Source organism: Sphaerodactylus townsendi, linkage group LG07, assembly GCF_021028975.2.
Source record: "Sphaerodactylus townsendi isolate TG3544 linkage group LG07, MPM_Stown_v2.3, whole genome shotgun sequence".
NCBI classification, from domain to species: domain Eukaryota; kingdom Metazoa; phylum Chordata; class Lepidosauria; order Squamata; family Sphaerodactylidae; genus Sphaerodactylus; species Sphaerodactylus townsendi.
Window position 1 is genome coordinate 84,866,091 of NC_059431.1, and position 14,800 is coordinate 84,880,890.

At 37.0% G+C, this 14,800-nt stretch overlaps 1 protein-coding gene across 12 annotated transcripts in view; it reads right to left on the reverse strand.

Annotated features, from left to right (window-relative positions):
- NFIB (nuclear factor I B) overlaps positions 1–14,800 on the reverse strand; it is a 361,340-nt gene that overhangs the window by 23,312 nt on the left and 323,228 nt on the right. For 8 of the 12 annotated variants that reach the window (XM_048503632.1, XM_048503631.1, XM_048503644.1 and 5 more), the window contains 2 exons: positions 12,726–12,808; positions 2,283–2,371 (listed from right to left, as the gene is read on the reverse strand). The exons of 1 other annotated variant lie outside the window; for it this stretch is intronic. In XM_048503632.1, the coding sequence (XP_048359589.1) occupies positions 2,283–2,371; positions 12,726–12,808 (172 nt within the window). The remainder of the gene's footprint in view (positions 1–2,282; positions 2,372–12,725; positions 12,809–14,800) is intronic. 3 more of the 12 variants (XM_048503639.1, XM_048503640.1, XM_048503638.1) reach the window with 2 other exon arrangements.

Below are 14,800 nucleotides of genomic sequence, written 5' to 3' on the forward strand. Positions count from 1 at the left end.
CTGCAGGAGATTCAAAGGGGCTTACAATCTCCTTGCCCTTCCCCCCTCACAACAAACACCCTGTGAGGCAGGTGGGGCTGAGAGAGCTCCGAGAAGCTGTGACTAGCCCAAGGTCACCCAGCTGGCATGTGTGGGAGTGTGCAAGCTAATCTGAATTCCCCCGATAAGCCTCCACAGCTCAGGCGGCAGAGCTGGGAATATAACTTCAAGCAGGATATTGGACTAGTTGACTCATGGCTTCATTCCAGTCTTAAGTGTATTTATGAAGCCACAAGCCATATAGTACATTCTATTTCTGCAGGATTGCTGTTTATAAAGAACTGGAGCCTATGGAAATAATCCAAGTTGCCTTTGCACCTTCACACGGAGATGCTTCTCTCTCTTTTATTTCCTGCAACACATGCATAGCTGTGCAGGAATACAGAAATGAACCCACGGAGGCATGCTGATCGTCCCACAATATGATTGGCTGCACCTGTGCAACTGAGCATGTGCAACATGCAAAAATTTTAAAAGAAATGAAAAAGGGACCTCCTTGCAACAGCAGGGCAATAATGAACGTAATGCTGGGGGCAGGTGGATTCTCTCTGACAGTGGATGGTGTGGTGGAAGGGCAGGAAATGAAACACCTCCTGCCTGGTTGTTTGTTTCCAACCTGGGATTTTGCAAAAGAATCACTGTTTTAGTGATTTTTGAAAATCCTGGGTTGAGGGAAATAAAATGGGGCAAACTCGTTTTGGAGACAGGACCTGTGTGAAATCCCCCCTCCCCAAAACGGGTTGGACTGCACCCTACACCCATTGTATTTGCCCTGTGCACAATCTACCTCTTTCCCTTACTACTCTTGGGGTTCCCAGCACCCTTAAATTAATCCTCTTCCTTGGGAAGAAAATATAATTGACTTTTGGGGGGGAGGCTGCAACTTAAATTAATAGTTTGTTTGGCACTTGAAAAAGTGTGTGGGTGTGGGGACTGGGACAAAAGATTGCCTGGTCCTGCTGTACTTCAGCCCTTTAAACATTTTAAAAAGGGCTGAATTCATTTCTGAAATAGTGTTGGTGTGCATGGGTCAGACCCATACCTAGTTTGACCCTTTCCTTGCAGGAAAAACATGAACAGTAGTTGATGGTTTGAATTTAATGGCAAGCTGGTGTGCTGCAAAAACATAGCTAACTAATGATCATACTGTGTGAGAGGAAAGGAAGGTTTGGTCAAGCAAATCTTAAGCTCATTCCGCACATGCAGAATAATGCACTTTCAAACTGCTTTCAATGCTCTTTGAAGCTGTGAGGAATGGCAAAATCCACTTGCAAACAGTTGTGAAAGTGGTTTGAAAACACATTATTTTGCGTGTGCGGAAGGGGCCTTAATGTTTTCAAGGCCAAATCACAAACACAGTCCAATCTTAAACCAAGTTAAGAAAGTCAGTCCTACTGATGTCAGTGAGATCCTTACATATTTGGGGCTACAGAAATACATACTTATGTATATCTTGATTCAAGAGGTTTCTATATGCCTTATAAGAGAAGGCAAGAAAGAAAGAAAGAAAATATTACTTCATAAGAGCCCTCATCAACTCCCAAGGTCACAGCAAATATTCTAAGCAAAGGTCAGACATTGATTTTTCCTATTACTAGATTTCTACTTTTTTATCGGTTTTGCTATATCTTTCAACTAGCCCAGTAACAAATTATACAATACATACATATTCAAGATTAACAATAGTAGTTTCCTCTTACCTGTAAAGAAAACAATTTCACGGGCAGTTTTAATTAACTGTATTTTAGTTTACAAGGCACACTGCTTCTAGTTTACCTTGGTGAACGTACTGGCACTCTAAATTTATACCACCACCACCCCGCCCCTCAATTTTTGAAATAGCTTCTCTGAGTAGCATCTATATACACTCCTTCAAGGCTTGTTGTCAAATCAGCAAATGAAAGGCTTCTTATATTTCTCACCTATTTCTTTTTTTAAAATCATCCTATTTCTTTAGTATAAACTTACAAATTTAAAAGTATTCAGTTGCACATTTTCAGCACTTTGTTTCTTCTCAGTCTTGCAGTCTTTGTGTCTGAGAGCAAATACTTGTTATTCCAAATGCTCAACTACATTATCTTATATAGTTTGATTTGCATTTAAGATAAACTATAACATGTAAATCAGAGTATGTTAAAAGATATTTTATGGTCAGATTTTGACAAACATATTCCCGAATGCCAGCTAAAACAGATAATGAAGCGCCCAAGATAGTTTAGGGTTGGAAATAATTAAAATTTTACCTTTGCCAAGTAATTCCCAATGTATCCTCACTGGCACTGGGGTATAAATGCCTGCCGTTTTGATTCATGGTCCAGTCACAAATCCTCAGCTGTCAATTGAAACCTAGCAGTCAGATATGGATCGAGCAGTACTACAGTTTTTAGTATTTAAATGAATGCATGCAAGCTAGCACTTTACATGGCACAAACCTCACATCTTCAAGTAGTAGTAATCTAAAAATTAAAAAACACTAAAAAATAAAATCTTACAGTGCAAAAAGAGATAAATTTTCTCACATTAAGAATATGCTATTTGGTTATGCTTCTCTATTAATAAAGCATAATGACATAACTTATATTTTGCACTTTAGTTATTAGCCATTAAATTAATTATAAACTGAGCTGGAAAAAAAGCAAATGTTAATGTTCAATAGTGGTTTGTTTAAAAGAAAGAAAGAAAAGAACACTTTAAAATTATTCAATTTACTTAAAAAGGATTTAAAAAATCAAAATCTGAAAAGCATGCATTTGGTGATACACAGAAGACATGCAATTTATAGGAAAGAAAATCTGAAATTACACAAGGATCTTATCTTACTGTTCTAGGAGGGTGGAGGCATTTGTAACAGAGATTTACTAATTGTGCTACTAAATATGGCATCACTGAACATGCAGTGGTAAAATAATTTTTTGTTCTGTACTCAAAATAATCTTATTTAAAAGACTTTAAAATACAGTGAGGAATACATTAAATGTAAACTGAAAAAAATTCTTCCCAGATCACCAAATCATCAGTTCTGCTCTTCACAAATTATTCATGTAACCCCATACAGCTGCTTGTCTACCAGCTGCCCTACAGTGCAAGCACATTTCCTGAAAAGATAGACTGATTATTTTTATGTTCGAGAAAATAAGCCTCCTCTAGCCTTTGGAAGAAAACCCTGAAAGAGTATGATTTTTCTGTACAACTATGCTATAAATGGCTCTAGCATACATCATGTATTTGAATGTTAAGATACTGATAAATGATAAACTTTTCTTGGGGAAAAAGAATTTAAGTTCCGTTAAAAGATACACAGAGACAAAGAAATGACATTCATTGCAGCTCATACAGTCCTTTCCTGAAAAACATATATGCTGAGGATGACCCTGCTTGACTGCTATACTTTTGAGGCTTCAGAAATGGAAACGTGGACCTTCCAAGATTTTTTCCCCTTATTTGTTATCTGAAGAACTCAGTGAGACCTTTTAAAAACAATCAGGAATATGAAATCAACCAGAAAAGGAACATTCCATCTCAAAATAGTTCCTCAAAAACTACAGCATGAAGCAGAGTAGACAGAGTATAAAAAAACTTTCACAGAAAGTATTTTTAGTGTGAAAATAATAGAATACAGCTGTTGATGCAAGTACGCTATTTTTCCAGTTTCCCATTTAAAAAACTTCTGCTATCCCTATCCTTTGGGCAACTTAAAAACAGTGTTAGGGAGTTGGGAGGCAAATGGAAGCAGAAAAAAAAGAACCTGTTTTTAGATTGTGCCTGTGATGGCCAACTCATTTTAGAAAAAAATTCCTGTTCCCTAAACAGAAATATAATGGGATGCTGTTTACCAGGTGATGTTATTCCATACTATGAAAAGTTTCAGCTACCCATTTCCACTTATTAAGCCCATATCAAAGGAACAGAACATTTTTCCTTGGGCCTTTTGGCAGCCTTAATCCTGGACAGTTAGTGAAGCATAAGCTTTGCTAAATGCCTCCCTAACATTCAATTTTTTTTGCCATTTTCAATACAAAATGACTTCATAAGGATGTGGGTCTCAATCACTAAATTTGAGGAATTCTTGAATCATGTCAAGCCATGGAGATATTTGATCATGGTTTTACCATGGTCAGAGATGGCCTTCCAAACCAGAAACAGAAACCATGTGTTCATGACTGAGGCCCCTTCCGCACACGCAAAATAATGCATTTTCAAACCACTTTCACAACTGTTTGCAAGTGAATTTTGCCATTCCGCACAGCTTCAAAGAGCACTGAAAGCAGTTTGAAAGTGCATTATTCTGCATGTGCGGAATGAGCCTGAGCTTGACAAATCAGATATACTGATGGTTGTCTCCAGTCTCACTACACATAGAGATTGGAGTAATTAGGGGACATAATATAAAAACAGTTAAATAGCTGTAAATCATGGTTTGGGTTCTGAACTATGGCTCAGAGAAAACCATAGATTGGTATGACTTCTGAAATGAAGCCTTTAAACCAAAACTTTGAAAAACAAGATAAATGGCTCAATTGGAAATCCTGTGTCAGTATGAAGACTTTGCTTACCGACTCAATTTTTAAAATTCTGACAAGTAATTTGTAAAGGATCTGAATGCATTGGGTAATTTATAAGAAACAGCAATGCTTACAACACATATAATATCTTATTTACACAGTAGTTTTTTTTGAATATGTAGTTGTACTAATTTCAAAAACGATACAATGTCTTCATGAAAATCCACAGGAGCTATTGCATGCTGATGTCATATTCTGATGTGTTTCAAAACTGCTTTCCTGGAAGTTACTGTTATGTTGGAACCAGCCCACTAAAGACTGTCAAGCACAACTCCGGAAGTAATGCCCATCCTATGCTGTTTATAATTTGATGTAAACCTTTAAAAATATACTGAGCCTTACGTTAGGAACATAAAGAAAACAAAACATGATTAAAACTATACCAGACCTGGCATTGGAGCACTCTGTACATATTTGTTCTTTCTCTCAACACACATCTTGGGCAAAAGTGACTGACAACAGAGATACACAACCTGATTAATTTTTTTAAGGACCGCTTTTTTACTGAAACAGCTTTCTTGTCATCAACTTGAATGTTTTTGTTTTCCCTTCCTCATAAATACCTATTCAGACCAGCAGTTAGTAAAACTGGATTTTTAGAGAGATGCTAAGTACAGGTCTCATTCTTTAAACAACATCCCTTAGCTTGAAATGTGTGTTACAGTTACAGACTGAACTACAGCCTGCTGTTGAAAATTTCTAACACTCAGCTGTGAAGACTTGATAATTTTCTTATGGCTGTATAACATATCTCATACAGACTATTCACAGATAAAAGCTTTCTGTCATGTGTGATCAGATGTTTTCAATTCCAACACTTCCTATCACTACCAAGCAGCTACTTTCTCACACTGGAAAATAGAATGTAAATTGATATCACTCCTCCCCAAATGCATCTTGCTTGTAGTCTAACATAAAATTGGTTTGCATCCTACTATAAACTCTTACGTCGTTCCCCGATGCTGATGGGGGCAGGGGGAGGGACTTTTAACTTGTATCTGGATCCCTGATATCACTAATCACTCCGCAAATTTTCTCTAGCACTCCATTGTACCTATAAAAATAAGTCACTCCATGTAATTAATCTTGTTTACTGAATGACAAGCCATGGTTTGTCAATAAGTCTGAAGCATGCCTAACTTTTTGAACAATTTCAGTTTATCTCTTGGCTGACATTTTTACATGCCTTGACTGTTTGGACTCAACACTTTTACAATTTTTATTTTGCTTAGACACTCATGGATAATGCCTTTAAAACTTATGTATATTATTCTCCCAAATTTCACAGATAAATACGCACAGAAAAAAAGCTTCAAATAACAGATCTTGCTCCACTTTTTTGACTAAGAGAAACCTATAAACATTTGCATATAGTCATTGTTTTGACTGAAACTTCCTTTAAATGTGTTTCCTTTCCAAGAAGAGTATGTGAAAGGTGACCTCTTATCCATGTGCATGCCTCTCTGACGGTCATGTGACTAGGTTTTACGTCAAACTATCAGTTATGATAAGAGACACAATATGAACACCCTTAGTGTTGATAACTTATTTCCTGAATCTATGAAGTTCTGTTGAAGAGTCTACTTGCAGCACTCCTTCAGTCTTTGTTTACCACATGTTTACCACCCTGACAATTTTAAAACCATAAACAGTGATTGAAGTGACAACATTCCATTTAATATGTATCCTATGTGATTACAACATATGACAAAAACTTCTTGATTTTTATTTTATTACATTTATACCCTGCCCCTTCCTGACTGTGGCCAGGCTCGTGAATGGAATCAATACAATTCAAAGTATAGCTACCTGCTGTAAAATGACGAAACCTACTGTAAAATGCAACAAAAAGCCATACTGCAGTCCTAGGTTCAAAATACATTTCAAATGGCTGTGCTGGGTAAATGGGATGGGTCTGTCCATGCAAAACAGAGAAAATAACAAAATACAATATCATCCTAGTCTTCTTCTTGTAAATTAATCTTGACTAGGAACCTCTCCACAGCAGAAAACTGCAGGAGTTTATAGCAGGAGGGGAAGAAATTGAAAATTACCTCTTCAAATCCAAACAAATGAATTTGTTTGCTCAGAAGAATTCCCCTCCTGCCCTTGGAATTAGCTGCACAGTGATCTATCCTGTTGTGGAACTGCTGGCTTGTTTGTTTTTGCAGAGGATTCCAACACTATTACCAGGGCAGGGCATATTCTCAGTCTTCCTATTCGGCCAGAACAATTTTCTGAGCTCAACCATTTACCTGTACATGTTGAGAATGTAGCCCCAAACATGCAAGATGCCCACCACTCATCCCTTTGCCTTGCATTGTATGATGTTAAAAGACAGTACAAATTATCACCAATCTCTTTACATGTGGTGCTTGATGCTATAATAGCATTTCATCAAAGAGGAAACAATAGACCAAAACATTCAAAGTTACAAACAGGAAGACCTCCTGTCTGCAATTAATAGCTCAAGGAAATTGTCTATAACTGAAGCATAATTTCTCATTTAGAGATAAATTATAACAACTAATATTGGGATATTTGAAGTACACCATTTTGACATGGATCTGTTTGTTCAAGTGGGTGTTAAACAGCATATAACAGAGTGGAAATCTCCAGCATTTTATGATAGTTAGGAATACCAATTACCTGTGACTACTATACAAAAAGGAATGCTCAGATTTATGATTCCTAATAATAACTTTGACTGAATAGCTATCAGTATATTAATAACAGGGTTATTAACATGTTTAATAACACAGTTTTCATAGTATTTAGCTCAGTAAATTGAAATGTATTGCATTCATTGGTTCTGTATTCATGTGATCTGTCAAAGCTATATTTATAATGCATCAATAAATGTGAACATTCCAAAATTTTGTGTAATAACCTGCCTTATTGGAAATTCTAATGAACTGTTATTTTGTGGAGAAACTATATATTAGGAGAATCACCAACTATACAAGCACCTTAAATTTATGGTCATTATTGCAATTTTATATAGGATATGTTAAGGTTTTCTGTTTTAAAAAAGCACTCAGGAATAAACGTCAATACTTCTCATAACCTAAGAGAATAAATCTCTACAAAGGCCTCCTCCAGTGAAGCAGAGAATGTACCTGTGACAATATTTATTCCTAAGGGGTCAAAGTATATTAAAAGGAATGGAGAATGTTTAAAACACCTCTCTGGAACTAAAACCATTGACTTTCTAATTTAGAATTTCTCTCAGCTAATATAAAATGATTGATTGCCTTTATTTCATGTATTCCTTGATTTTCCTTTTCATTCATCATGGTCTACTTTAAACTGAATGCATTAGGGCCTGCCACCAGAAGAGTGGTCTCTTTTAAATTGTTGTAAAGTAATGAAAGGACATAATAAATCAATCTTACTTCTGCCTTACGAAAGCATAACCTTTACTCTAGCCAAGTAATTTAGACAATTTCTGCACATGTGCTCTTTCAGGACAATAAAATTGAACAGCATTGTCATTTTCTGGACATTTTTAACAGCTAGGCAGATTTGTGTATTAAAAGAGGTCTTGGGAATTCTGTGTGTATTTAATATTATTAATATATCTCACAAAGTACATAATATTTTTAACATGCTTCACAGGCTTGTTATTGTCTAATTTTGCAAAGCTTATAGAGTGAGTGAACTGATAAATTTGAAGTTGTCGCTACTATGAGAGTAAAGGAACAAGTGAGTTGGGTTCTCTTCTCAAAAAAGGTGCAGAGGTAAGAACCTTTCTGAGGGAAGGGATTTGATTCTATGATTGATGGTCTCTTCTAAGATCTTTAAGCATATGAAGGACTTCAGAGACTTACTGTGAAAAAGAACCTAAGAATTGTTTCCTGTATCAGGTCAATGGTCCCTCTGCCTCTCCATTCTGCGTCTAGAAGTGGTCAATTAGATGTCTCAAATGCTAACTATTCCTTATTGTTGTTTCTTACCATATTGCATCTGAATATGGAATCTGAATATCAAAAGGTAATGGTTATCACCAGATCTTGTGCCAACAACACAGGAGATCATACAAATAAACAATTAGTTATGGAATGGGAAAATATTAGTGTAGAAAACATTTTCATTGGACTTTATAGTTCTGCTACCTCAACCTGTTAATTATTCCTTATTCACATATTGACTTGTTTCACTAGTAGGCATCCAGCTGTGTGACAGAGTAAGTGCGAGCCCCTCCCCCCAATCCCTATGGCCTTAAAATAACTTATGTGAGTGCCTCATCCTTAAAAATGAAATTGTACAAATCTTTGCCTCCAACAAGGGAAGGGGAGTGGGGGAGACTGTCAGTGAAATTCTATGCAAAGTTATGCCACTCTAAGCACAGTGAAATAACTGTTAGTGAATCAGATTTCTGGCATATCCATTTCCACACGGAAAGTTCATATCTCAAGTTAATTTAGGCGCGCAATAAAAGACAGCATGTGCTGACTCTGCCACCATATGAAAGAGCAGCTGCCAAGTTACCCTGTCTGGAACAATCCATTAAGAAAACTCTTTTCATGGTAGTGGAAAGGGAAATCAAGTCACAGTGGACTTATGGTAACCGTGCAGTGTTTCAAGGCAGGAGAAGCTCGAAGGTGGTTAGCCATTGACTGCATTTGTGTGGGCTGAGAGAGTCCTGAGAGAACTGTGACTGGCCCAAGGTCACGCAGCAGACTTCATGTGGAGGAATGGGTATTCGAGTGCTCTTAACCACTATGCCATACTGGCTTAACCAGCTGAAAAAAAATACTGAAGGGTATCAAAACAAAGATCTGTTATGCCTTCTACTTATAAAATTCTTCAGCTCTGTCACCTTTCTTCACTTCAAACTACATGAAAATATTCCCCATGAATCAGATAGTAAAATATTTAATTATTTATAGAATTGATTTGATGTATTTTGAGAATGGGCCACAAGGACAAAAATGACAGAAAGTGTATTAAGCAAGTATTGCTTTTACAACGTTAGCACTTCCAAATTTAACATGCCTGGCCAATTAGCATTATTAAGATTACTTAGCAGGATTATGAAATTGTTTTACTTTTCTTAACAGAATAGAATAGAATACTTTATTTACGGTCAATGACCAAATATTTTCTTAACAGAGTGAAACTCACAGCTAGAAGAATGTCATATACTTTTTTTTAAAGCAACTTAGGTATACTTTGTCTCACCAAAAGCTCTCAGGAGATCTGTGAATTAATCAGTCACTTCCTTCAGGATCTTCTTTGTGACTGTCCCGTGGGGGGTCCTAGTGCCTACTCTAAGTACATGTAGGTAATTCAAAGCACACATGGGAAATTTAAAGCCCACATAGCCACCTGGGATGCATATAAAATTATATACATTTTTAAATGTAGCATGATGGAGGTGAAGGTGGTAGTTGGGTTGGAAATAGCAATGGAATAAGCTGCTATTGGGAAGTTTGTTACAAAAATAATTCCAAGTTTTTGAAAGGAACATGGATTGCAGCCTCTACCATGTTGAATTTCAAATCCCAATGGCTGCTTTGCCAAGAGCCAGAATGCCAGCAGCCCAAAAACTCTGTGCAGAGTGCTGCTCAGTCACAATTCAGATCATTTTCACACAAACAGCCAAAGATCAGTTTTCAGGAAAGAAAAATAAAAAGAGTTTCAGGGGGAGCTGAGCCAAGTGGAACCATTCAGTGGATTCCTGGGCCGGAGAGGCCAGAGCCGCACTCAATAGCCATGATGCTGCACCAGACCCCCCCCCCCCCGAAGGGCTTCCCAGGTCAGGTTACACATGCAAATGCTGGTCGGAGGTGGCTGGGAGGTCAGTCGGGAAGTGAGTCCTCTGCCCCTGGACAGGCTGCAGGAGGAGGAAGGGGGTCGTGAGGTGCTGGAGTTGGGCTGCCAGGATCTCCTGGCTGCTGCAGAGAGACTTCGCCCAGCACTGGTGGTTCCTTTTAGCCCAAGTCCCATCCCTCTCTCCCCCCACCCCAAGAGTGAAAGCAACAATGGTGAGTGAGCCACTTGGACTTCCTTGCCAACTAAGAAGAAGAAGAGTTGGATTTATATGCCCCGTTCTCCCCTATAGGATACTCAAAGGGGCTTTCAAACTCCTTTCCCTTCCCCCCTCACAACAAACACCCTGTGAGGTAGGTGTAGCTGAGAGAAAAACTGTGACTAGCCCAAAGTCACCCAGCTGGCATGTGTTGGAGTGTACAGGCTAATCTGAATTCCCCAGATAAGCCTCCACAGCTCAGGTGGCAGAGCGGGGAATCACTACGCCACTGCTGCTCCTAGGAATGAAGCGGTTGTGGCAGCCTTGGACCCTACTGCAATTGGGTTCCCCATCCTGCTCCAGCCTTAGGCTGATCTTACCAGGATCTCCAAGAACTCTTCCCCAGGTGGGACTGCCACTTTGGGACAGTTTTCGGGCAGGCAGGGATACGAGTGGTGAATTATTTTCAACAGCAGAAGGATGCTTTCACTTCCACCACACCATGAACAATTGCACTTAGATCTTTCTGTGAGACAGAGTATAGAACTCCACAGCCAAAAGATAAGGAAACAGGACTGTAGTTTATTTCAATGTTTATTGTATGTATCACATTGCTTTTCCTGCACTGTCTTCTATCTTTGCCTTCTACTGTCTATATTATGGTATGCAATGCCTTAAACAATTTTAAAAATTGCATTATTCTCTATTTCTAGTACTGCTGCAGTGTTCATCAGATATCCTGCGGTGTTTAACGGAATTTTAAAAAATGTTTTGTAGTTTGCCTTGAATCGCATCTAGACAGGCAGGCAGGCAACAAACAAACAAACAAATAAATATGTCATTTCCCCAAAGGATTCAGGATGCATATGCTCCATCTCGTTCTATCCACACAACAATTCTTAAGCTAGACTGGGAGTATTACTAGTCCAAAATTGCCAAATGAATTTCCTAGGATAAGTGGGGATTTACTCCCAGAACTCTATACTTGAGTCAAAACCAAAACTAAGAAACAAAATGGAGTTATAAACTTTTTATATTTAGAATACAGTGATTTCACACTTCATCAAACCATAAGTATAATATTAAAATATTTATTCAACATAATTATTGGTTTAAAAATGCTAATTGTTGTTTGGTTTTTTCATATCTCTTTGCATATGTTTTCAGTAAGGTCTCACTGGTTGGAAAAAAAACCCCCATCAACAGCTTTGAATAAACTAACATCTTTATGGGTTTCTCTGAACTCTGCAGGAGATACAATCATGCTGCAATTTATGTCTTGGAATGGATAGGCATGGGGAAGCGAGATTTCCAGATGTAGCACAGTAGTCTACCTATATCACACACATACAACAGACATTGGCGCTATTCATGTGAATGTCATCCTAACAGACTGAAGTATTGTACATTTCAAGAAAGCCCTCATGTATCAGCATAAGATAATTTAATTCTACAATGCCAAAATTTAGTTTTCTTTTCAGATGAGACATAATTTCTGCAAGTCCCAACTACTGGCTGTGACTAATTTGATTATTCATCACTATTAATTTCAGCTGTATGTTTTTGCAGTTAGGATAAACATTTTGTTTGAATGAAATTTACAGAATTAATGAAATGTATATTTTAAAAAATGTGAGTTGAAACACAAATGATGTCAAAAATTAGAAAAAAATTGTTTGAATCACAAGGAATTAACGAAGTACTTTTAACCTATTAATCTAGGAATTATTTGACTGCATAATTCTTTTGGAAGGGAATAAATTTTTAAAGTACACTCATGTATCAAACAATACTGAACAGAGTGAACAATACTGAACGGAGTCCAAGTTTATTCTGCTTAATTTTAGTTAGTTTTAAAGTTATAAATCAGCAGTGTATTTTACAAAGGCAATCATATCCAATTATAAATCCCAAGAACTTTCCAAGTTCTTTAACAATAACATAAATGAAAGACTCACTGGGAGAAGTCCTTCCTATGCCCCAGTTCTATGACACTATGTTGGTATTGGATGTACATATACATTTCATGTAAGAATCTTGAATTTACTGGCATCCTGTTCTAGACTAAGATGCTAATGGCCATGGTTATGCAGAATGTTATTGCAAATACTTGTCTTTTTATTGTTAACACCTATGTGAAACTTGCCCACCTGTTGCTGGTGTAGGAAGGAAGAGTCTCTTGGACTTAGTCCCACATATCGATTGGCTTGTGATGTGCCTGAGGCTGTGTAGGCTGATTAAGGAAGAACAAAACAGATTGATATAGAAACCTATCTTAACGTCTAACTTGTATAGTTCAAACATGAAAGATCTAGGGTTATGATCTGCAATGTATAAATCATATTTACAATAAGACAAAATAACCAGTAACATGAATTTGGCCATGGGATAGGAGTCTAAAATGCCTATTGACTTCAATGGAATCTGCATGAATTAGAGACCAATCCTGACCAAGCCTAACTCAAAATCCTATGAACGTCTACTTATTGGGGTTTACTCCTAAAAAAGTGTTTGTAGGATTGAAGTTGGGCTATCAAATTCTCTTGCCTGTTACAAACTTGTAACCAGCTTAAAACGTAGTGTGAACTGAATCACACCAACAGGAGAAAACATACCTCTAATAACTTGCCTAACTATTACAACAGCATTCATTATTTCAGAGTATAATGCAGATTCAGATAGCTGTGTACTTAAGAGTTAAACTTTTTATTTGAGATGTAACAGATTTTCGTGTAAAATAATTATGTTCTTTTTAACAGTGAAAGAAATCTACAACATTAAAATGGTATTTTGTACATACCAAAAGTATGGAACAAATACATTGCATCCAGGGATCTAATGTAAAAGGCTCCTAAAATGCCCCCCTAAAAACCATATGTGTAGCTAATGCAATACCCCTATAGGTTACATTTTGAACTGAAACTCATTAAATTCTGATCGTTCATGGTAGCCTGTGTAAAAATAGACAGGGGATCTTACTCTATTTCCTACCTTGCAGATATCCATATTACACAAATCAATTTCATAGCCATACTACTTTGACTGCCACAGCCAATTCTTCAAAGAATGAATAAGAATGCAAAATATCATGGATTTGTTCAAAGCTGTCTTGGTTCTCAGTTATTACTCAAATGTTTTTTTTCAATCTAGTTCTTTCCCCCTTACATAAACTAAAAATTGCTTACACATTATGTATCTATTGATGCAGGAATATGTGTACTGAGCCTTAGCATACAGTAACTGTTGGTGTATACTAAAATAGTTAACAATATTAAGTATATTTCTGATATCACCGGTAGATATTTTTGGTAACACTGATACTTCTGCAAGTGTTAATTTACTAGAAACAAATCTGAAAGCATCTTACTGAGAAAGCACTACAGATCAGATGAAATCCAGATGTATGCATGCTGTTTCTCCATTAAGACATAAAAACCAGAGTAAGAGGTTTTTATAAGCTTTAAATAGAAGTGAACTCTTGTTTTATTTTATTCTGGTTTAAGGAATATCAATTCACTGCTAGTGATTAAGTTTAGAAACTGCTTTTCAAAAATAGATTCAATTTAAATATGGAAAGCCAGAGGAGAATTCTGACAATAGTCATACATGTTCAACAAGTTTTTTTAAAACCTATTTATTTGTAATGGATAATTATGTTTGTTTTAATCATCAAATACACTCTCCTCTTGCTCACTATAATCTATTACATGTGACCACAAAGGGGAAGATAGGCATTCCAGATTTACTTAAATTAATAGATATTTTGGAATATTATCCTTAAGAAGAATTCTCAAGTTTAATGCCCATAGATAGGTGCCACATAGACATTTGGGAAAAACACAATTAGAACAATGTGTTTGAGAAATACTAAGTAAATTAATTAGCTCTGTATATATGTGTTTGCATGTTGCAGATGATTTTGATTAGCTGTAGCTGTAATCGAACCTCATATGGAAACTGTCAGGACAGCCTCTTCCAGAGCTGAGGACACCATGTGGCATACAGCAATTATATCAAACAAAGGTGTGTGGCACAAATGTGTCTGTGTCCAAAGTTTCCATGCTAGTAGTGCACATTCCTTGTGGCCACAGTTGCTGGGAATATTCCATGCAATAACACTAACCTGCACGATAAGTTACTTGATACGACACCTTACTGAAATGCTACTAGGCAACATTCATGCACTTCTGTAATTTATGGCAGTGGTGCTAGCAAATCGATTCAC